This window comes from Triturus cristatus, chromosome 9 (genome assembly GCF_964204655.1).
Source record: "Triturus cristatus chromosome 9, aTriCri1.1, whole genome shotgun sequence".
NCBI classification, from domain to species: domain Eukaryota; kingdom Metazoa; phylum Chordata; class Amphibia; order Caudata; family Salamandridae; genus Triturus; species Triturus cristatus.
The window spans coordinates 1,006,170,761-1,006,193,171 of NC_140592.1; the positions used below are offsets into that span (position 1 = coordinate 1,006,170,761).

The 22,411-nt window shown below is 42.8% G+C and overlaps 1 protein-coding gene across 3 annotated transcripts in view; it reads left to right on the forward strand.

The window, feature by feature from the left end:
* The window catches only part of LOC146799200 (uncharacterized), a 152,941-nt gene that overhangs the window by 32,984 nt on the left and 97,546 nt on the right, over nucleotides 1-22,411 (forward strand). For 2 of the 3 annotated variants that reach the window (XM_085628058.1, XM_085628059.1), the window contains exon 2: nucleotides 16,640-16,732. The exons of the other annotated variant lie outside the window; for it this stretch is intronic. In XM_085628058.1, the coding sequence (XP_085484184.1) occupies nucleotides 16,640-16,732 (93 nt within the window). The remainder of the gene's footprint in view (nucleotides 1-16,639; nucleotides 16,733-22,411) is intronic. 3 annotated transcript variants of the gene reach the window in all.

Genomic DNA, 22,411 nt, shown 5'->3' on the forward strand with positions numbered 1-22,411 from the left:
CCACTGCAAGTCATGTCTCACGTGCCAAGCCAGCGGAAAAAGTGGTGGGAAGCACAAGGCTCCGCTACAACCCTTCCCCGTGGTTAGTACCCCCTTTGAGCGGGTGGGAATCGACATCGTGGGACCCCTGGACCCCAGAACCGCCCACGGCCACCGTTTCATCCTCGTCCTGGTGGACCATGCCACCCGCTACCCTGAGGCCATTCCCCTCCGCACTGTGACGGCCCCCGTGGTGGGCGGGGCCTTGATGGGGATCTTCTCCCGCGTGGGGTTCCCTCGCGAAGTTGTGAGTTATCGTGGCATGAACTTTATCTCCAAGTACATGAGGTCCTTGTGGCAACAATGCGGGGTGTCATACAAATTCACCACCCCATACCACCCCCAAGGCAATGGCCTAGTCGAACGATTTCCCCGGGGAACCCCTCCCGATGTATTCCGCTATATCCTGGCGCTCCGCAACCAGACCCGGAAGTTCCGGGAGCTCGCCGAGGCAAACCTCGAGGCTAGCCAGGAAGAGATGAAGCGTGGGTATGACCAAAATGCCACGCTGATCGAGTTTCAGCCGGGCCAACAAGTCTGGGTAATGGCCCCGGTGAGACCCTGCGCCCTCCAAGACAGATGAACTGGACCCTTCAAAGTGGTCGAGCGGAAGAGCCAAGTCACGTATCTAGTGGACGTTCAGTCTCCCCGGAACCCCCTCCGGGTCCTCCACGTGAACCGCCTCAAACCCCACTTCGTGAGGACGGAGTTGAGTTTGCTCCTGGCCACCGACGATGGAACTGAAGAAGACACAGAGCCCCTTCCGGACCCCCTGTGTTCCAAGGAGAAAGATGGCTCCGTGGAGGGGGTGAGGCTGTCGTCCAGCCTCACCCCCCAACAGTCCGACGACTGCCGCCAGCTATTGAGACAATTCACAGACCTCTTCTCCCTCACCCCTATGGTCACCGACTGGTGCGTCCACGACGTGGACACCGGAGACAGCCCGCCGGTCAGACACCGAGCCTACAGACCTCCCTCCCAGACCCACCTGAACAGATCAAAGGGCCGAGCGGCAGGAAATCCCAATACACCGCCCCCGGGCACCCAGACCCCTCTCTGCGAGGACTCCGGACTTCAAAGAGGAGGGGGAGTATAACAAGGGGTGCTGGAGGGACAGGCGGCAGAGAAGACCTGGACCTCCGAGAGCCCTGCTGACCTGGTCGCGGCTCGACCGACATCTGAACCCAAGGACACTACCGGAGCCCTGCTGACGCTGTCGCGGCTCCTCGAACTCTGAAACCATCTGAGCCCTGCTGACGCTGTCGCGGCTCCTCGAACCCTGAAACCATCTGAGCCCTGCTGACGCTGTCGCGGCTCCCCGAACTCTGAAACCATCTGAGCCCTACTGACGCTGTCGCGGCTCCCGAGATTCGGATACCACCTGTGCCTGCTGAGAGACTCGCGGCGTTTCTATCCAGAAGGAACGGCAGAGATTGCCGAGTGCACCCGAATCCCCCGGCTCGAGGATTGAGAGCTGCGCGACGGATACTCCACAAGAGACACTGACCCATAGGCTGTCCCGCTACACCACTACCCCCATCACGACACCACCACTGCTGGTGGCATTGATTCAGCGGCTGTATCACGGATCATAAAGATCCCCGAAACTTATCGATAAAGAATAATATCTCCCTGAGAACTACTGTGTGGTGTCCCTCTGTCGAATAGTGTGAGCTCAGCGGGTACGATCCTAGGAACGAGACCCTTCTAGGAAGGGCCTCTTCACCAACGCTCGGCCTAACTTAGGAAAGGTGGGTCAAAGGGTGGTCAGGAACGTATTCCGAAGCCGCCCGGAGAACACCCTTCCAACACTTACTACAGGTGAATCTGCTGGCTCTTTCACTCAGGCTATGTTATGTTTGATTCCTAAAAAGGACAAAGATCCTTCCATGTGCAAAAATTATAGGCCTATCTCCTTAATCAACACCGACTGTGAAATGTATGCTACAATTCCAGCTATTCGCATTGATAAAGTTATCCCTGATCTTATTAATATTTATCAATCGGGGTTTGTTAAGGGTAGATCAATTACTGACAATTCAAGAACCTTTCTCAATATCATTCACCTTGCTTCAAATATGGATTCTCCTGTTGCAGCTATCACATTAGATGCTGAGAAAGCGTTTGATAGGGTGAGCTGGAACTTTATGTTTGGAGCATTGAGATGGCACGGTTTTAGTCCCCATATCATTCAGCATATTCAATTGCTATATTCTGCTCCCTCCACTTCCATTTGGGTCAACGGCTCTCGATCTAATTACTTTTCTCTCCACAGAGGTACCAGGCAGGGTTGCTCCTTCTCCCCTCTTCTTTTCATTCTTGCTTTAGAACCTTTTCTGGAAAAAATTAGGCGCTCATCGTCCTATACGGGTTTCAAATGTCAGAATATCGATATTAAATACACTGCTTACGCTGATGATATTCTTCTTTACATTTCTAACCCATCTACTTCCTTGCCTTCTCTTTTCTCCTTATTAACTGAATACTCTTTAGTTTCTGGTTACAAGTTAAATATCGAGTCTGAGGTTCTGCCCTTAAATAAATTCTGCCTCCCTCACATGTTTCAAGGGGTAAATAGACATAATATCGAAAAAAAATATCGACTGGACAGAATATCGAGTTTTTAATATAGAATGGACAGAATATCGAATTGCCAAAATATAGTGGTGAAGAATATCGAAAATCAGGTAAGAAGTATCGATTTAAATAATATAGAAGTAAGTAATATCGACAGTCATAATATAGTAGTTAAAAATATCGAATTTTTTTATACTGTTTTAAGTGTTAGTATATGTGTTAAAAGTATGTATTAATATTGGAATGTATGTTAGAATATTTTTAAAGTAATGAATTTTATGTTATTTCATTTTTGTGTAATTTAATTCCGTAGCGGGTTGTGGGTTTATAGGGGAGTAGGGTGGGAAGTAATTTAATTATAGTACATTAAATAATAATTTATAGGAATTATTCATTATTTTTAATTTAATTTTGCGTTTTACTTCTGTAGCGGGTTGTGGGTTTATAGGGGAATAGGGTGGGAAGTAATTTAATTGTTATTAGTTAATTATTAATTGGTATTGAAAATTAATTGGTTGTTGATTAATTATTAATTGGTAAATAATTTGTATTAATTGGTAATTAATTTGTATTATTGTTTAATTGATAATTATGTTAATTGTATTCATTTAATATTTGTAGCGGGTAGTGGGTTTATAGGGGAATATGGTGGGAAGTAATATAATTCTAAAAAAGTAATTATTTAAATAATTTGTGTATATTGATAATCAATATATTATTAAATAATTATTAATTGTTATTATTTGCATTTATTAATGTTTGTTATAGAAAAATTATTGGTTGTTAATTAATTATTAATAGGTAATTAATTAATCAAACATTTATTGGTATTTATAATTAATTAATTATTAAATATTGTGTGATTGCTAATTAATTTTAATACTTTTTTTGGTATTAATAATTCATTTATTTTTAATAAAATATTAATTTATTATTTTCCCTACTATTGCACTCACTGGAGTGGGAATAGTAATTTTTACCCCTACGCTATCCAACGTATTCCCGACTATTGCACTCACTGGAGTGGGAATAATAATTTTTACCCCTACGCTATCCAACGCTTTCCCTACTGTTGCACTCTCGGGAGTGGGAATAGTAATTTTTATCCCTACGCTATCCAACGCTTTCCCTACTGTTGCACTCTTTGGAGTGGGAATAGTAATGTTTACCCCTACGCCATCTGACGTTTTCTCTACTGTTGTAATCACAGGAGTGGGAATATTACATTTTGCCCTCCCGCTATCCAATGCTTTCCCTACTGTTGCACTCTCTGGAGTGGGAATAGTAATTTTTACCCCTACGCTATCCAACGCTTTCCCTACTGTTGCACTCTCTGGAGTGGGATTAGTAATTTTTAGCCCTACTCTATCCAATGCTTTCCCTACTGTTGCACTCTTTGGAGTGGGAATAGTAATTTTTACCCCTACGCTATCCAACGCTTTCCCTACTGTTGCACTCACTGGAGTGGGAATAGTAAATTTTACCCTCCCGCTATCCAACGCTTTCCCTACTGTTGCACTCTCTGGACTGGGAATAGTAATTTTTACCCTCCCGCTATCCAATGCTTTCCCTACTGTTGCACTCACTGGAGTGGGAATAGTAATTGTTACCCCTACGCTATCCAACGCTTTCCCTACTGTTGCACTCACTGGAGTGGGAATAGTAAATTTTACCCTCCCGCTATCCAACGCTTTCCCTACTGTTACACTCTCTGGAGTGGGAATAGTAATTTTTACCCCTACGCTATCCAATGCTTTCCCTATTATTGCACTCTCTGGAGTGGGAATAGTAAATTTTACCCACCCGCTATCCAACGCTTTCCCTACTGTTGCATTCTCTGGAGTGGGAATAGTAATTTTTACCCTCCCACTATCCAACGCTTTCCCTACCGTTGCACTCTCTGGAGTGGGAATAGTAATTTTTATCCCTACGCTATCCAACGCTTTCCCTACTGTTGCACTCTTTGGAGTGGGAATAGTAATTTTTACCCCTACGCCATCTAACGTTTTCTCTACTGTTGAAATCACTGGAGTGGGAATAGTAAATTTTGCCCTCCCGCTATCCAACGCTTTCCCTACTGTTGCACTCTCTGGAGTGGGAATAGTAATTTTTACCCCTACGCTATCCAACGCTTTCCCTACTGTTGTACTCTCTGGAGTGGGATTAGTAATTTTTAGCCCTACTCTATCCAATGCTTTCCCTACTGTTGCACTCTTTGGCGTGGGAATAGTAATTTTTACCCCTACGCTATCCAACGCTTTCCCTACTGTTGCACTCACTGGAGTGGGAATAGTAAATTTTACCCTCCCGCTATCCAACGCTTTCCCTACTGTTGCACTCTCTGGAGTGGGAATAGTAATTTTTACCCTCCCGCTATCCAACGCTTTCCCTACTGTTGCATTCTCTGGAGTGGGAATAGTAATTTTGACCCTCCCGCTATCCAACGCTTTCCCTACTATTGCACTTACTGGAGTGGTAATAGTAAATTTTACCCGCCCGCTATCCTACGCAGAAAATATTGAATATTTTTAATTAATATTACGTTAATATATATGTATAATTATTTTTTTTACTTACATTAATTATTTATTAATTTTAATGTTATTTAAGTATTTTTAAGTATGCGTCAGTTAATTATATGTATTATTTCATTCATTTTACATTACTTTTAAGACATTTAAAAAATTCGATATTTTGACTAACTATATTTTTAACAACGATATTTTGGATTCTATATTTTTGTACTTACCTGTTTGGAGATAGGGATTCGATATTTTGGCATTCTATATTTTGGCATCGATATTTTTGTATGTCTATATTTTGGTAGTCGATATTATGTCAGTGATCCGTTTCAAGGTTCTGGCTTCGAATGGAATCCTCGGAACATCAAATGTTTAGGTGTCCTATATGCGAATACTATCAGAGAAACCATTAATATTAATCATGCAGACATACTGAAAAAGTTATCTAATATCATTGAAGGTTGGTCCCCTCTCTTCCTATCCTGGTGGGGAAGACTTTCCACCATTAAAATGATGCTCCTTCCCATTGTCAATTTTTATCTTTCCATGCTTCCCATCTCTCTCCCGCTCCTCTTCTTCAGAACCATCAATCGAATCTTTATAAAAATTTTATGGAACAATCGTAAAGCTAGGATTTCTTTGTCCCGGCTTCAACAACCTAAAGCCCTAGGAGGAATTAACTTTCCCAATATTAGCAGATACCATTCGGCTTTCACGTTAAAACGGATTTGGCCTTTTCTTTCAGACTCCTCATGCTCTACCTCAACTGCCTGGAGTTCTATCGAACTCGCACAAATCTCACCTTTTTCATTTCTTACAGCAACTCGACTATCTCAGCCTCCAAAACGCTTTATCACCCCCATATTTAAACATTCTAAAACTCTCGCTCTTTTGCTGTCTCGCTTCTTTACTTTTCATATCGATTCTCATTCCCAGACCCCGATTTGGTATAATAAATTCTTAAAAATCAATAATAGGGCATTATTTTGGAAGGAGTGCATTGATAAAGGCATCATCGCTTATAACTCACCGAGGGATTTCTCAGACATTCGCAAATCTTTTCAAGTCTCTAATACATATTCCTCCCAATACCCCTTGTTAAAAAATGCCTTAGCCTCAGCACTTTCTCAAAACATCCTTCAGTCCATTAATGATCCGACCCGCTCCCCTTCACCAGATTTTTCTACTCCTCTCAGAGCTGCTGCTATATACAAAATGCTTTCCCTTTCACAAGTCGTTAGGGTAAAATCAAAGCTAGAACTCATATGGGAACAAGATTTAGCTCAGGAATTTTCCTATCAAATCTGGGATTCTATCTGGTCAAAAATACACACAGCTTCTCGCTCCGCAAGCACTACACAGACCTTATATTTCTTCTATAATAGACTCTTTTTCACCCCTTCCGACCTTCATAAATTTAGATTAATTGACTCCAAGAACTGTTGGTCCTGTCCACATGCTAATAGTGACTTCCTCCATATGTTCTTTAACTGCCCCTTGGTTAAATCCCTTTGGTCTCATATATGGTCTAAGCTTAATGATATTTTAAATACAGATATACCTTTTGACATTGTACATATTTTTTAGGTGGCTCTTCACCTCTTTGGAATGTTTCTTGTAATGTACGAAAGTTTATTGATTTGTTTATAGCTATTTCCTTTCAGATCATCACAACTAATTGGAAGGACACGTCAAAAATCTCATATAATGCTTGGTGGAATCTGTTATGCCACCATCATAGACTTGATCGTGCTTATGCCACCTCTTTACCTTTATTAATCAAAAAGGATTTGCTATGGTTACCACTTACTGATTTTCTTTCCAGACATGTTATTTGAATACTATATATTGAATGTATATGATATGTTGCTCTTTCTCTTCTCTCTCTCCTCTTTCCTCTTTTTTCTTCCTTTCTCTTTTTCCTTTTCCTTCTTAAAAAGAAAAATCCATAAAAGCTTTTTGTAATTGGTATAGCTTTTAAATTCCTTTTTGGGATTTAATTTCTTATAATTTAACTGGAAACCTCTTTTTTTAACATTTTCCAATGTATTGATGTTCTACATTGTCTATTATATTCAATAAAGCTTTCTAAACTTAAAAAAAAAAAAATGTGGTCATTAAGTATCTTCAAAGGTAAAGGAAGTACTTTCAAGGGCCGACCTCAGACTGGTATTAAGTCAGGTCGACCATATTCTATATCTACATTTTAACATGATCATCAAGGTTAGAAGGTAAACACCAAAAACACCACATGATCTAGATGTGTAGAGAAATAGTTTGGCACGTAATGTGCAGCTGTCAAAGGCTAGAGAGAGCATCAATATCCGCTAATTATATTTAGCGACACAGAAATAGTGCAATGCCCTGTGTTCCTTAAAATTCAGACCAAATCACTCTGTGTCAATTAATCATCGATCTGTAGTCGGCTCTATTTGTTTGTTACCTCTGTAACAAATCATAGCGGGTCCAGACAGCTTTATAATGAATAGACGCGAGGAAGCGTGAAGATACCCTGCACCATCAAGGTACGCTCAAAATCAGTGCTTGCTCTGTAAGGTCACATATCCTAGAGTCGTTGTAACACAATTTACACTGTCTTGTTTAGATGTTAAAGAACCATACAGTATTAGTACCCAGATGTATGGTTGAAGACCAGAAAACTAAAGCGATCTTATCTGCACCCGGTCAAAATACAGCGGGGCAGCCCACTAACGGACATGTAGCAAGAAAAACAAATAAGCAGGCACAGCAAGGACATGTTCAAAGGTTCAGAAATCAGACAAAGCTCAACATTCGTGTGCCAGCGTAACTGCCTACCTTTCCGTTGGTACCCCGGGTAGCTCAATGAGCCGAAGGAAAGGTAGCGATTCTGGTGCTCTAGCGAGTTTTAAACCGGAAGATCAAACTACTTCCGTATTAGCGCGATCATGACGTAAGTGGGTCGCGTGTACGGCGAAACGCTAGCAAAATCATGGCAATACAGACAGTACACAGTAAATCGGTCAACATTTGGCAACCTCTATAAAATAGTGGACAAAATCATTCAAAAAACCGACTAAATATAAGAAGTATGATACAACGTGTTCAAGAGAAGAGGAATGTTGGGAGTTGTAGTTCCTCTAAATGCAACTTGATCACGCGATGAGAACCACTCACGGAATCTAAGTAAAACCACTTGACAAAACGTCACACTGGGTCCTAAAGTCACCATATCTAATATATAATGTAAAAGAGGCTTCTAAAGCGCCCTAGTTGGAAAAAATCACGTATGAGCATAAAAAAATGTCAAAAGTACAGAAAAAGGGTTACTCATTTGTTAATACACAGAAATGTATAAATTCTTTGTGAACTATAGTGATCAGCACATATATTCAGAGCTCACATTAAGGGGCAGTCAGAGCTGCAAGGTCAGCCTTGATAATACCATTATGATGTATCACACAGAGTTATAGAAAGTCTCTTAATATACAGTAATCTATACCTCTAGTCTGGTCAAAACCTATTAGATGGCTACTTAGTACATTGACAGAAAAGGCCAGAATAATCAATAGCCATATAATGTAATAGTGTAAACCTGCATTCATAAGGAGACCCAGGGTATATCATCATTTAACCCTTTCTTGTCGCTCTGTATTTTAAATACCCATTTTTGTTCTCTAATGAATAAGTATCTAGCGACGTCTGTGACATGTGATGGTATGAGTGGTTTCTCCAATACTGTCCAATGAAAGTCATCATGTCTGTAGTTCTTTTCAAAGAAATATCTCGTAAGTTTAGTAGTCTGCTTTTTGCACCTAATGGTGCTCTTGTGTTCAGAAATCCTCACTTTGATTTTGCGAGTAGTCATACCGACATATTGGTAATTACAAGAGCATGTATTAAGGTATATCAATCTCTCACTGTTACAATTCGTGAATTTGTTTTGAATCCATGCCCTAGATGTGCCTATATCAATGGATTTAGAGGGTTTAGTCTGAGGGCAAGCCGCACAGTTACCACATGGGAAATGACCCTGGATAGCAGGTAAATTCCACAGAGTGTTGTCAACTATGCAAGATTTATTTTTTGGTCTCGTATGTACTAGTTGATCTTTTAAACTAGTACCTCTTTTGAATGCAAAGAGAGGCAAAGGAATTTGGCCATTCTCTACATTCAATATGTGCCAATGTTTGTGAACGCTCTTTTGGATTTTATTGGAAAGAGTACTGAAAGTATTCACAAAAGTGATCCGATTCAAAGGTGGTTTGAACACGAGAGGCTCTATCAGGGCTTCTCTGTTGTTATTAGCTGCCCGTTTAAGAGCACGCCGTATCAGTTTTTTCGGGTATTTTCTGATCTGTATTGTGCTGAAAGAGATGCAGCATGTTCCTCAAATTTATTTCGTTCAGAACAATTCCTGCGTACCCGGAGGAACTGGCCATAAGGAAGGTTGTCGCGAAGCGACCTAGGGTGATGACTCTCATAACTTAATAGAGAGTTCCTGGCCATTGGTTTCTTATATAGCTCACTCTCAAGACCCGTGGAGGTTGAACAAATCAGGAGGTCTAGAAAGGCTAATCGTGTTTTGTTGATCTTAACTGTGAATCTCAAGTGATCATTCCTTGAGTTTAACCAGTTAAGAAAGATCAAAATTGATTCTTGATCCCCCCACCAGATAACTAAGATGTCATCTATGTAACGCTTCCTTAAGCGTATGGACTGGCGGAAGGGGTTTGGTCTCTGTTAGCACATGTAGTTGTTCAAATCCGTGGACATACAGATTGGCCAAACTGGGAGCAAAAATACTTCCCATACTGGTACCGGAAGTTTGCAAGTAGATCGTATCTTCGTAGCAAAATAAATTTTCTTTCATTGCTAATTGGGCACATGACATTATAAAAGGGACTGGTGTTATGGAATCCAAATCACAATTGTCAAGTAGGACATGGATGGCGTCAAGTGTTTCATCTTGTGGCATAGAAGTATAAAGGGACTCCACGTCAAATGACACAAGAAAATCAGTATGTGGGTCAAATTCAACATCCGGTAAAAGACGTAAAACGTCTTTAGTATCTTGCAGATATGTCGGCATGTCTTTGACCAGTGGTCGCAGGAAGAAATCTACAAATGTAGATAGAGGTTCTAAAATCAAACCTATTCCTGAAATAATGGGCCAGCCCAAAGGTGGTCGTTGCGGTTTATGTACCTTGGGGAGTACATAAAAATATGGCATAGTGGGATGTTCAGTCTGTAAGAATGCCGCCTCCTGATTGGTAATCCAGCCCTCATTGTTGGCTTCTTCAACCATGATAGCGATCTGTGTTTTTAGTTTCTCTGTAGGATCTGTCTTAAGAGGACGATATGATCTTCTGTCCCCTAATTGCTGAAGACATTCCGCACGGTATGTCTCGGTGTCAAGTATGACAATGGCACCACCCTTGTCTGCTGGTTTGATGATCACTTGATCATCCGCCATAAGACTCTTCAAAGCTTGTTGTTAGTTTTTAGGGAGATTGCCAAAAATGTTCTTATCCATCAAGAGCAAGGCTTCAACATCAGCCTGGACAGTTTTCTCAAAGGTTTGCACCTGGACTGGGGCCAAGTGGGTTGGTGGATTGAAGGTAGATCTTTTCTTCAAGCCCGTATTGTTATCTTCACCTTCTGCATTGTTCTATGAGTTTTTGTCTTTGAACATAAAGTGAAGGCGTATTTTGCACAACAATTTGGCCAGTTCGCAATGTATCATAAAGGGGTCGCCTGCATTAGTGCGAACAAATCCCAAACCTCTATTGAGTACTAATTGCTCATCCGGAGTCAGAGTTCGGGAACTTAGATTTACAATTTTGACCGGGTGCAGATAAGATCGCTTTAGTTTTCTGGTCTTCAACCATACATCTGGGTACTAATACTGTATGGTTCTTTAACATCTAAACAAGACAGTGTAAATTGTGTTACAACGACTCTAGGATATGTGACCTTACAGAGCAAGCATTGATTTTGAGCGGACCTTGATGGTGCAGGGTATCTTCACGCTTCTTCGCGTCTATTCAGTTTAAAGCTGTATGGACCCACTATGATTTGTTACAGAGGTAACAAACAAATAGAGACGATTACAGATCGATGATTAATTGACACGGAGTGATTTGGTCTGAATTTTAAGGAACACCGGGCATTGCACTATTTCTGTGTAGCTAAATATAATTTGCGGATATTGATGCTCTCTCTAGCCTTAGACAGCTGCACATTACGTGCCGAACTATTTCTCTACACATTTAGATCATGTGGTGTTTTTGGTGTTTACCTTCTAACCTTGATGATCATGTTAATGTGTAGATATAGAATATGGTCGACCTGACTTAATACCAGTCTGAATTTGGCCCTTGAAAGTACTTCCTTTACCTTTGTAGATACTTAATGACCACATTTCATTTAAAAGTTGATTGTATAATACTCAGAGCCTTTTCTGCTCTTTGCATTCCATACAGTGCGGGCCTTAATTTCCTGAGCCGTTGCCAGGCGAGGTGAGGTGCTTTCCCCAATTATACGGGTAAGCCCTTTTTCGCTATTATAGCATCTAGATGATAATGTATTTTTCACTAGAAATTGTAATCTACTTTAAGGCTTTTTCTTTCCCACACAACAGGAGATTATGTCTCTATATTAATTCATGTCTTACAGATACCAACAGTATTCGTGATATAATTGGGGATTCGAATACCTACGATTCCAGGTGACATGGTTGAGTATGCTCCAACTATGTTTCAGACGGTGACTACATGCACTGTATAAAACACTCATTATCTTTTTTCACTTTTTGCACTTGTTTTGGGCACTTTTTTCACGCAGTAGTATTCCATTTAGTGTTTTGGTCCTGAAGAAAGCCGTGGACGCAGTTAGTCCTGAAGGCAGAAACATGTCGGCCTAGTAGACACAGGCAGTTATTCTGTTAAAACTGTCACTACTTTGTTTTTAACCTGACCCTATAGGGATATCAAATAAAATAGTTCTTCCCACAGGGGTCATTTTACATTTTCACTTTCACATTATCCACACACTGCGTCTCACATCTCTTCACATCTAGTGGATCTGATTACTCCATAAAACAACCGTGAGCTCCCCCTCATAACTGAGAGCTTGTAGCTCTTAGCGCCAGTAGTGTGGCGCTAGGAGGAGACCCAGATGATGAAGCATGTCACTTCGGTGAGTGATGGGAATCCGTCCTACCAATAGGTATGCCCAGACTAATATGCTGGTCATTCTATAGTTTGTGTTGTGTGAATCAGAAAGCCTGATTATATTCTAGACCCATGGATATCATTGTTGTTTAGTTGAATGGGTGTTCCCATGCAACACCCATGGATTTTGACGCATTCACAGGTTTACCATTACTGGTAAACCTGTAAAGGGTCCAAAATGTTACGCTTTCCCAGTGAGGCGTAATAAGGAGAAATATCTTAATTTCTCCTTGTTACTTCCTCTTTCTGGAGTTCGGGCCAGGTTCGCCCCTGTGGAATAAATCATGGTGGCCATCGGAGGCAGGAATATGTCCGACTCCAGTAGAGAAGGTTGGAAATCTGGGCGTCCTCTTTGATAACAAACTTAATCTGGGGGCCCAGGTAAACAGTCTTGTGTCTTCCTGTTTTTTTCTCTTGAAAACTTTGAGAAAGGTTTTTCCTTTCATACCATCAGAACTCCAAAAAACAGTGATGGTGGCCATATTTCTTTCTAAGTTGGACTATTCCAATGCCCTATTTTTGGGGATCGATAAGTGTCAGCTGCTGAAGCTGCAATCATTACAGAACGCAGCGGCTAGGCTGCTGCTGGGTCTTAATAGAGGACAACCAACTTCAGCAGGACTACGATCTCTGCATTGGCTACCCATAAAACAACGTGTAGAATTTAAGGCGCTTACTTATGTGCACAAGGCAATGTATGGTGGCGCCACAGAAGATCTAGAGAACTTTTTTGTACCCTATGTCCCTGAACGCCCCCTTAGATCAGCTATGCAGGGTCTTGCTAGAGTCCCAAAAATCAGAAGGTCACGCTGGGGGGGTCGGATGATCACATATTGTGCGGCCAGATTGTGGAATAACTTGCCTCAGGCCATGAGACTGCAACCCGACCTCCAGGCCTTTAGGAAAGGATTAAAAACTCGCCTTTTTGAAACCATATGAGTGATTCTCTTTACGTTCCCTGCTACTACACCTCAGCGCCAAGATGCCTCGGCATTCGAGCACTTTAGAAACGTATAAACATAAACATAAACATTTCTATGTGTTCTGCATTCAGCAGCACACATAGATAGAGGGAAATGCCTCAGGGGATTGTTTCTGTGCAGGAAGGTGCCCCTCCCTTCACAAAAACAATGCTGCATGAAATGCAGGCACCCTTGCACCATGGTGCAAGGGTGCCTGTGTTGGCTCTAGGCAGTCCATTGCACGCCAGTGCTGTGAAAAGGCTGCAATGTGCCCTACTTTGATAAATACAGCACATTCCTGCCCCTTCCCTGTAATGCAGCGCAGTATTGTGACTTGCTGCACTGAATTACTTTTTGATGAATATTCCCCTGAATGTTCTGCGGTAATGACTTAGCTCATCCTTTTTATTGTGTTGTCGTTTGCACTTTTGGTGTGGTGATTTGATGAAGTATGCTGGATATTGCTCTCTGTATAAAGCTTACTACATGCAGGTCAAGTTAGAATAGGTTTCCGGTGGTGTTGTTCAGCTTACTTCTTCCTGTTTGTTCTCTATTGTTTTTCAACAGTGTTAATGTGTTCATTTTCAGGTACCCTGTACGAAGGACCCTTCAAGATAACTTCAAATCACAAAGTTAGAAAATATTTCATATACAAGAGGCCTGCAGAGCTTCACTTTTTATGACACTCCGGTGGCGCAGGACTCTCAGTCATTTCTATGAGGCAACGCAAAGCCACCCTGCGTGGCTGTGTACGGCCTCATAGATATGGAGTAAGGGAAGACAGCACAAAGCACTTTGTCAAGGAGGCATTCTATGGGTGTTGCTGTGGGTGTTCCCATGCAACAGCCATGGATTTTGATTCTGTCGCAGATTTACAAAATCACGTAAACCTGGGGCAGCGCCAAAACCTTATGACTTCCCAGAGCAGGCGTAATGAGGAGGAATGCTTTTATTTTTGCTTGTTTTTTTCCACTTTCAACGTGTGCTGCATTCTGTAGCACACATAGAACGGGGAAAAAGCCTCCTGTGATTGTTTTTGTGTAGGAAGGGGCCCCTTCCTGCACAAAAACAATCATGCCAACAACACCGACACCCTTGCACGGTGCCTGCTTTGACTGCAAATTGTACTCCTGCGCTGGCAGAAAGAACAGGAATGCACCGTATCTTGTAAATATGGTGCATTCATGAGCCTTTGAATTGGCATAGGGCAGAGCAGCAAAAAGACTTGTGGTGCTGCCCTATGCCAATTCTTTGTAAATGAGGCCCTTGATTTAAAGAGAGATGAAGTACTGAAGTCTCATTATATCCTTCTCTTTCAGCCGCACTCAGCCACTCACCAGATAATCAGCTAACCCATTGCTACACTCGTTCATATGATGCGTGAGAAGCCTGTCTTCACACCTGTAAAGTTCTGCACATGGCACATCCCCCTCCTTGATAATCACCTTGGGTCTGGTATAAGATGTGTTTACATTCTCCATCCTTTCAGCAGGTGGTGGAAAGCAGCAGTTAGAAATGAAAAACATGTCTCCTTTCCTGCTTTCACCACCAGTACATTTCTACTGTCATAACTGAAAAATACAATTAGGCTGTTCCCTGGCTAGAAAAGGTATCTCTTTTTAGATCTTGTGATAGGCATTCTGAAATGTTCAGTCCAGAAACACCGGACCCGTTTTTCTGGGTGCGTATTCACATATGGGACGACCTTGTCCCAACTTCCCCTTCTAGCGCTATGGGAGAAGCAGGCAATGCTCCCCTACAGAGTGCATAGACTCCCCCTCTCAAGATGCTCTCTGGAACCCCCACCCAATCACCACTGACCCCTCTGCACATAATAACCACCTTCTCAAATTTGGTGCTAAATATTTGCAATTAACTCCACAGAATTAGAGAAAAACTGCAACAAAGGACCTGGTAATTTCAGGCCAACAAATTATTGCCCATCCCAATGAGTTGAACTCATAACCCCATTTATTCACTGAGAAATGCAGCTGGTATTACTTCCAGCACTGGTATCTCCCTGTGCAGTTAACTTTTAAACTTCTAACAATAATTCAAGAGTGCTCTTAATAAGCATGAATGGGCAGGGAATAGCAAGAGAGGTACAGGGGTGCAGATTAGTCAGTGAGATTCGGGGGTGAATCGCAAATTTATCCAACTAAAAACAGAGGGTAGAGGGTAGAGAGATGACCAAGATTTGTGATACATTGTTCCCTTGAGGAACTGTTTGCATTAGGTGGGCCTCTGTCTAAACTCCGAATTAAAATTTAAAAAAAACAGTTCAAACCTTTTAGTCAAATGAGGACAAAGAGAAAAACCAACAAAGGCAAAGGAGTCAGACTCCCCACACCGTAGTCTCAAGCTAAGGATGCATTTATTCGGGAGGTGTCACACCCTCAAATCCCCCCCTTGAAGCTACGCCCCCGGAGAGGTATAACTTCATGGAGTGTCAGGCTGGGTCAAAACTGGCTACTGTCGTTGGGTTTAGTATCCCTCCATTGTGTGAAAGTTTTCCTTTCTAGTTGCAGCTCTTCCTTAAGTGTTGCATTTTCTGCTTTTAACCTATACGGATCTAGCTGCAACTGCTGCATTACCTCAGACAGATTGTTAGCGTCATTGAAGTCCCCTGATAAGGCATGTGCTAGATCATATGTGGATATTTGGTCTTGATTGGTCATGGCGCGGCCGAAAGTAATGTTAGCTGAGTGGCTTAGCCTGCCACCGACCTGGATCCCAGATGATTCCATTGGGGCGTAGATGCTAGTTCCCGAATCCTACCGAGACTTGCCCTCGGTTTACAGGAGGAGACACTGCTCCGGTGGCATATCCCACAGAGAAGGGGGTTGTGATGTAGAGAGCGGGTAGAATCAAAGATGCTGTGACTCATCTACTCAACAGCAACACTGCAGCAGGCATTCACACCAGTCTGATGAATGGTACCGGCAGATATTGTACCTATAAACAAACAAATAATAAGGCTTCAGTCTAGTATTAAATCTGTCTCTTAGGGTATCACCTCACAAAAACTTTTCAAATCTCAACCAGTCTTTAGTTTTGTTTTCATTTAAATTGTTCGTAGAGGCCCCTTCATCAAAGTTCACGAAAATGTAGTGAGTACGATTTCAGCATCAAACCCACATGCAAATTTAGGCGGGGTTAGCTCCACCCTAGTCCTCTCTGGTAGAGCCCTGCCAAAAGTATGTACAAGTTGAACAAAAGTACTGGCCACCTTTGTTTGCAGCACTATGTTGCGACTGAGCTCAGCGCGTAGTAAAATCAGGACTGTTAATGCATCTTTCTTTTTCTTGTTCTTTTTTCCATCCAGATATGGGACTAATGCGGGACATTCTTTGTGGTGAGGTCGAAGCGAGAGGATCAAGGGAGCCGGCAAGACAGAGACCTGGAAGTCGAGAAACAGGTAAGTGGCAGGAGAAGAGGCTATGCGAAGGGGAGGAGTGTTGACGGTCTTTAAATAAGACTGCTTTAGAACATTCATAAAGGTCACGTTCTAATTGTTTGTAACAAGGAACAGGTGCACATAATTAACTTGATGAGGCTGTCTTCTAGAAGGTGCTTTAGAATGTTCACGTTCAGAATGGTTGCGTTCTAATCGCTTATAGCAAGGAACAGGTGTAGATGATTAATTTAATGAGGCTGTCTTCTACAAGGCGTTTTAGAGTGTTCATAAAGGTTGCGTTCTAATTACTATTAACAAGGAACAGGTGCATTGGATCAATTTGATGACTCTGTCTTCTACGTGTTTTAGAATGTTCATAAAGGTCACGTTCCAATTGCTTATAGCAAGGAACAGGTGCAGGGGATTCATTTGATGAGGGCTGTTTTCCGGAAGGTTCACGTTGAGGTCATCTATGCCAATTGCTTGATGCTTATTCTGGTAGATTTTCTGGATGTTTCCATGCAGCCTGAAACCTGACCTTGCATACGCATGGTAAAACATTTTCAAAAGCTATTAAGCCTTTTCAAACAAACCGGGGAACAACAGCTGCAGCTAGCTATTACCAACAGCATGTAATATGGTCAAAATTCAGGGTACAATATGTTTGTTCACTCCTAAGTGTTGGGGGGAATGATATGAGTCATGCCGGTATATTGTGATAGTCAAGAGAGATGAGCTGTGGCAGGAATCCTGACACTAGTGTGTTGCATATGTTCATTCAGTTGGTCTGTAGCAAGTCAAGTTGGTAATATTAAATCATATTCATGTGTTACTTTTAAACAGTTGTTTGGCGGTACATGTAATAATACATGGTAGAAATCAGTTTAGTAACCCAGGCAACAAAGACCTTCAAAAAAATACCTTTGCCTCCAAGCCTTTTTTTCTGTCAGCATTTCATTAAATCTAGAATTAACATTTGCTCGCTCCCAGTGTATTAAATGGTTTAGGACTGGAAAGGCATACTGCACAGAACAGCTTTCTTATAATTCCTCTGTATTTCCCCCTCCCGTGCCTACAGGGGACATCACATCTAAGAGACTATCTTAGTTAGTTGTTTCAGCAATGAGTCCACAATCTCCCTTCACTCCTCCGCATTGGGATACTTGCATAGTCCCCTTTGTTCCATGCACTGCAAGGTTGCCCCATCAGCTGCTGTCCATTTCTTAACCTCCTCCTTCCATCTACTGTGGGGAGACCTGTCTGGAGCTTTCCAGTGCATCGCCATAGTCCACCTGGGAAGTACCAAAGCCCAAAGCCATGTCTAGGAATCTGGAACCCACTCTTTTAGCTTTCAGGGTGGGGATACATGATAAGTAAGAAATTATTATCTCTATTATTATTCCAGTTGGTTCTATTGAATGTTGTTTCTAATTCAGCAGTGGCTGCCTGACCTAATCATCCAATCACCTGTCAGTTCCAAGTCATGTGCATAAAGTCTGCATCCAGTAAAGCACATCTGTGACAGTTTGTCTTCTATCCCTGTAGTCACATTCAATCTGTGCAGTGTGAGGTATGTTGCATGGAAGCTGAATTGTGTTTATTTAGAACTAGCATGTCTAGAAACACACTGTGGGTGTTCAGGGACCACCTTCCATTCTGTATACCTTAACTCTCTGCCTTTTCTCCCTCTGAGTAGGTTCTCAGGGTTGATAAATTGCCTTTGGTCAATTTGGTAGGATAGACTTACATAGGATAGACTTACATAGCCATAATATAAGCTCGCAAACATCTCCAAACATGAATGAAAGCTGTTGAACCTCATGTGATCAATGCTCACCACAGCAGTTTTCCCACAAAGCTTCCATTGCCCTTAGCAGAGCCACATACACCAGGAATTGGGATTCAGGCAGTCTATCCTCAATAATCACAGAATCAAAGTCTCGAAACTGCCCATTCTCATAACAAGCCCGTATGGTGCACACCCCAGCAGTTGTCTATTTCTCCATTCGTCTGGCCATAAGGAACCCTCCTCGTGCAGTGGGCAGGCCAATCAGTGGGAGAGCTGAGGCGCATAAATGTAAAATGTAAATGTAGTTGAGCTTATATAGCGCACAGCTACCCGCAGTGGGTTTCCCGGCGCTTGCTTAGGGAACCCGTCCTGGTATTCCCCTGTGAGATAGCAGGGTATCCACAAGGTGAAAGTCAGGCATCCCGCCGCAAGGGGCCGTTGTGGAGATTAAGCAAGCTATTGCCCAGAGTCGCAGAGTGTGAACCCGTGAGTCGAGGAGACACCGGGGCAAGAATTATCGAGTCCGTGGAATTTTTTAGCCCAAGACCCGCCGAGGCGGGGAATTGAACCCTGGTCCAGGACTAATCTCAGCTTCCGGGTCTGCCGCCTCTAACCCCTGAGCCGCACTTCTCCACATAACGAGTGTTGTGCTGTGTTGTGCTGTTTTCCTGAAACTACTCTCTTCCAACTGTATAGCTATTGCAAGAAGTTTGGAAGGTGTGTTCATCTGGAACTTAGTGCCCAGCAAGAGTTCAGTCAGGGCTCCCTCTTAGTGCATCCCTCCAATAGATCCTAGTTCAGCTAGATCTTTCTCTGCAGGGCATCTGGCTATCCATTGCAGCTGGGCTGCTAGATTAAGCTCTTAGTCTTGAGCTCCCGGGCCACCATCTCTTACCGATAAGTGCAGAGTGTTCAACAATGCCCTGTGCCTATCACAATCCCAGATCAGTTCCCTGAGCATCACAATCATAGATTTGAACCTGGATTGGGTAATACAGATGGGAATATTGGTGAAGTAGTATAGCATATTTGACAGCATCACCATCTTGAAAAGGATGATCCTCGCCAGTATGGGCAGTATAAAGAAGCACCAGAATTCAGAGCTACCATTCATTGCCTGCATTGTCTTTCCCAGGTTATACTCCCTAGAATCCCTGTCCTCATGGTAAATATTCACGCCCAAATATCTAAATGGCTGAGGTTCCCATTTGATTCCTGTGCCTGGTCACTGATGGGGAGGAGGGGGCGGGCTGCAGGCCAGGGGAAACCAGGATTTGCACATGTCTTTGACCAGTTAGTACAGAGGCCAGGAACTCCACCCACCATCTGCAAACTCCAAGGAACACTTCCCTCAGCACTGCACAGATACAAAGGCATGTCATTCACATAGAGTGAGATGTTAAAGTGTCTGTCCTGTAAGGTGAAACTCCTGCATGCTCCTCTGTCCTCACTACACTAGCAAATGGCTTTACCGCCAACGAGAATAGTATGGGCAATGGAGAGCTAGCCCTGATTTGTCCACCCCGAACCTGGAAAGGCATCCAAAAGGCATTGACCTGTCCCGACTCTCGTATGAATGTCTATGTATGGTAACGAGACCCATGCATCCCACCAACTCCCGCGGCCCATGCACCTCATAACTTCACTCAAGAATCCCCATTGAACAGTATTTAATGTCTTCTATAGATCATGGGAAAGTAGCTCAGTTTCAGGGATTGACAGCCTCCACTTTGGAATTGGGGGTCAGCCTCTGCCCCCATCCCATTGATATTAACACAGGATTGTGATCCAAAATTGTCTGGCAAAGATGTTCTGCATTAAGGACTTTCTCATTAAGTGTAAAGGCACACACCATTTTGTCTAATCTGATGTGCAGATCACATACAGGTGAGTAAAAGGATTATTCTCTACCTCTGTCATTTCGGAGCCTCCAATTGTCTCCCAGGCCCTGGTTCTTCCCCAATTTTGTGAATTATGTTGCCAATTTAAATACTGGTGAGTCTGCTAGTGGTGGGGTGGATCAACCTAGACCCAAATCTGGCACACAGGTATAGTCCCCTCTAAGGCTCTAAGGCATCTGCATCCCCTGGATTAAATAGGCAGTAGTGGGGTTCAAAATTGCATTTGTCCTGTGTTGCCCAAACATCACTTGGATCCCATCGAGCCTCCCCTGTAAAAACTCTTGTGAAGCACTGACTTCAAACAGGACTACTGGCTTCACCCAAACAAGGAAGCCCCTGACATCTAACAAATAACTTGTAGCATATGCATGTCCTCTCCATCACCCCTTCAGCTTCTTCACTTCTCAACTCATCAAATGTGTCTCTTGAATGAATGCTGTGTCTACTTTCCTCTTCTTGAAATATGCTAAAACCTTGTATCTTTCAGTTAGTGTCCCCAGTCCCCGCACATTGCAAGTGAGGAAGGAATATTTAGCTATATGTTATGTCACAGTGCTTAAGGCAGTGCTCCGTAGTCTTGCCACTCTGGGATCAGCGACAAAAGAAATGATAATACTGTGATCACTGAGGGGTATAGAAGAATAAGAGTTTGGGAGGTTGCTCACTGAATGGGTGGGGATATAACTGCATGGGAGGCTGTTCTCTAGAGGGGGATGAACAGGAAAGGTATGGAAGTTGCTGCTCACTGCGGGGGTGTAATCTGTGCCTGAGATGCTCTTCGTTGAGTAGGATAGGCTATTAGGAATGAATTTACAAACAACTGATAAGCATTTATTTAATGTATTTATTAGCAGCAGAAATATTCCATACAAATCTACAAATGAATAGTAAAGAGTTGAATGGGCAGTTGGGTTAACATTAAACCAACAGAGAAAGATCGCAGTTCCGTCATGTGAAAGGTATTAGAGAGAGACATCCAGAGCTAAACCTAATATGATACATACGTTAGAGGCGAGTATATGGCAGCTATCACCCTTTGCTTAACAGCTGTACTAACAAGCATTAGCAAAGCCAATGGGTCTTTAATTTGTGACCTATTGGCTTATCCAATGTATTTTATCCATGCTGCAAAGCATCCGCAATGCAGTTCAGCATGGCTAATGTTAAAAAATAGCTTTGTAGGCACATGTGCCATGTTTGCACATGCTTACAAAATAAAGCGGGGACATTTTACTGATCCAAGTTGGTTTGGAAACTGAAAAGAAATGAATGCGCGCAAAAGTGTTCTTTTTCTTTTTTGAAGCGGAGAGAAAGGAAAGTGGAAGCAAAATAGGAGAGTGTGGGGGAACAGAGAAACAACACGCAGTAGGGTGGATGCCAACGGTGAAGCAACACGGTAGAGGGTGGGGGCTACTGCAGAAGCTACATGGGAGGGGACAAGAAAGCAACAAGTTGGAAGAGCTGGAGGAAATGCAAAAATAGGGGGGTGGGAACTAAAGCAACACAGGCATTAGAGGAAAGCAACACTGAGGTCGCGGATGAGAGAAGCAGTGGGGAGAAGCACATGGGGAAGCAAGGAGGGTGGGGAGAAGCAAACGGGCAACAGAGAGCAACACAGGGTGCAGGGGGAGAGACGTACATGCGATAGACAGCTTGAAAACACATGCACTCTAATGGAGTGCTTCACACAAAAAAAGAGTGCCTGAAAGGCAAGTGGTGGAAGCAGCACTGTAAGCCAATCAAGAAGATTGTCAAAAGACAATGCTCCGCAAGCAATGGGCAGGCTCCACGCCCCTCTATATTCTTAATAAGAAACAGGGTGCTTTGCAACAGACAGCACAGGCGCTTCTAGTATTCTCAACTGATAAAAGGTGCAGTGAGGAGCAGATCTGATGACTGGTGGACGTTTGCTGCAGTGGAGGGATCCCAGAAGATAAGTGCCTGGATACCCTCATGGGTGATTAGCGTGCTATAAAAACACTGATAACAGAACATAACATTTTTGTGGGA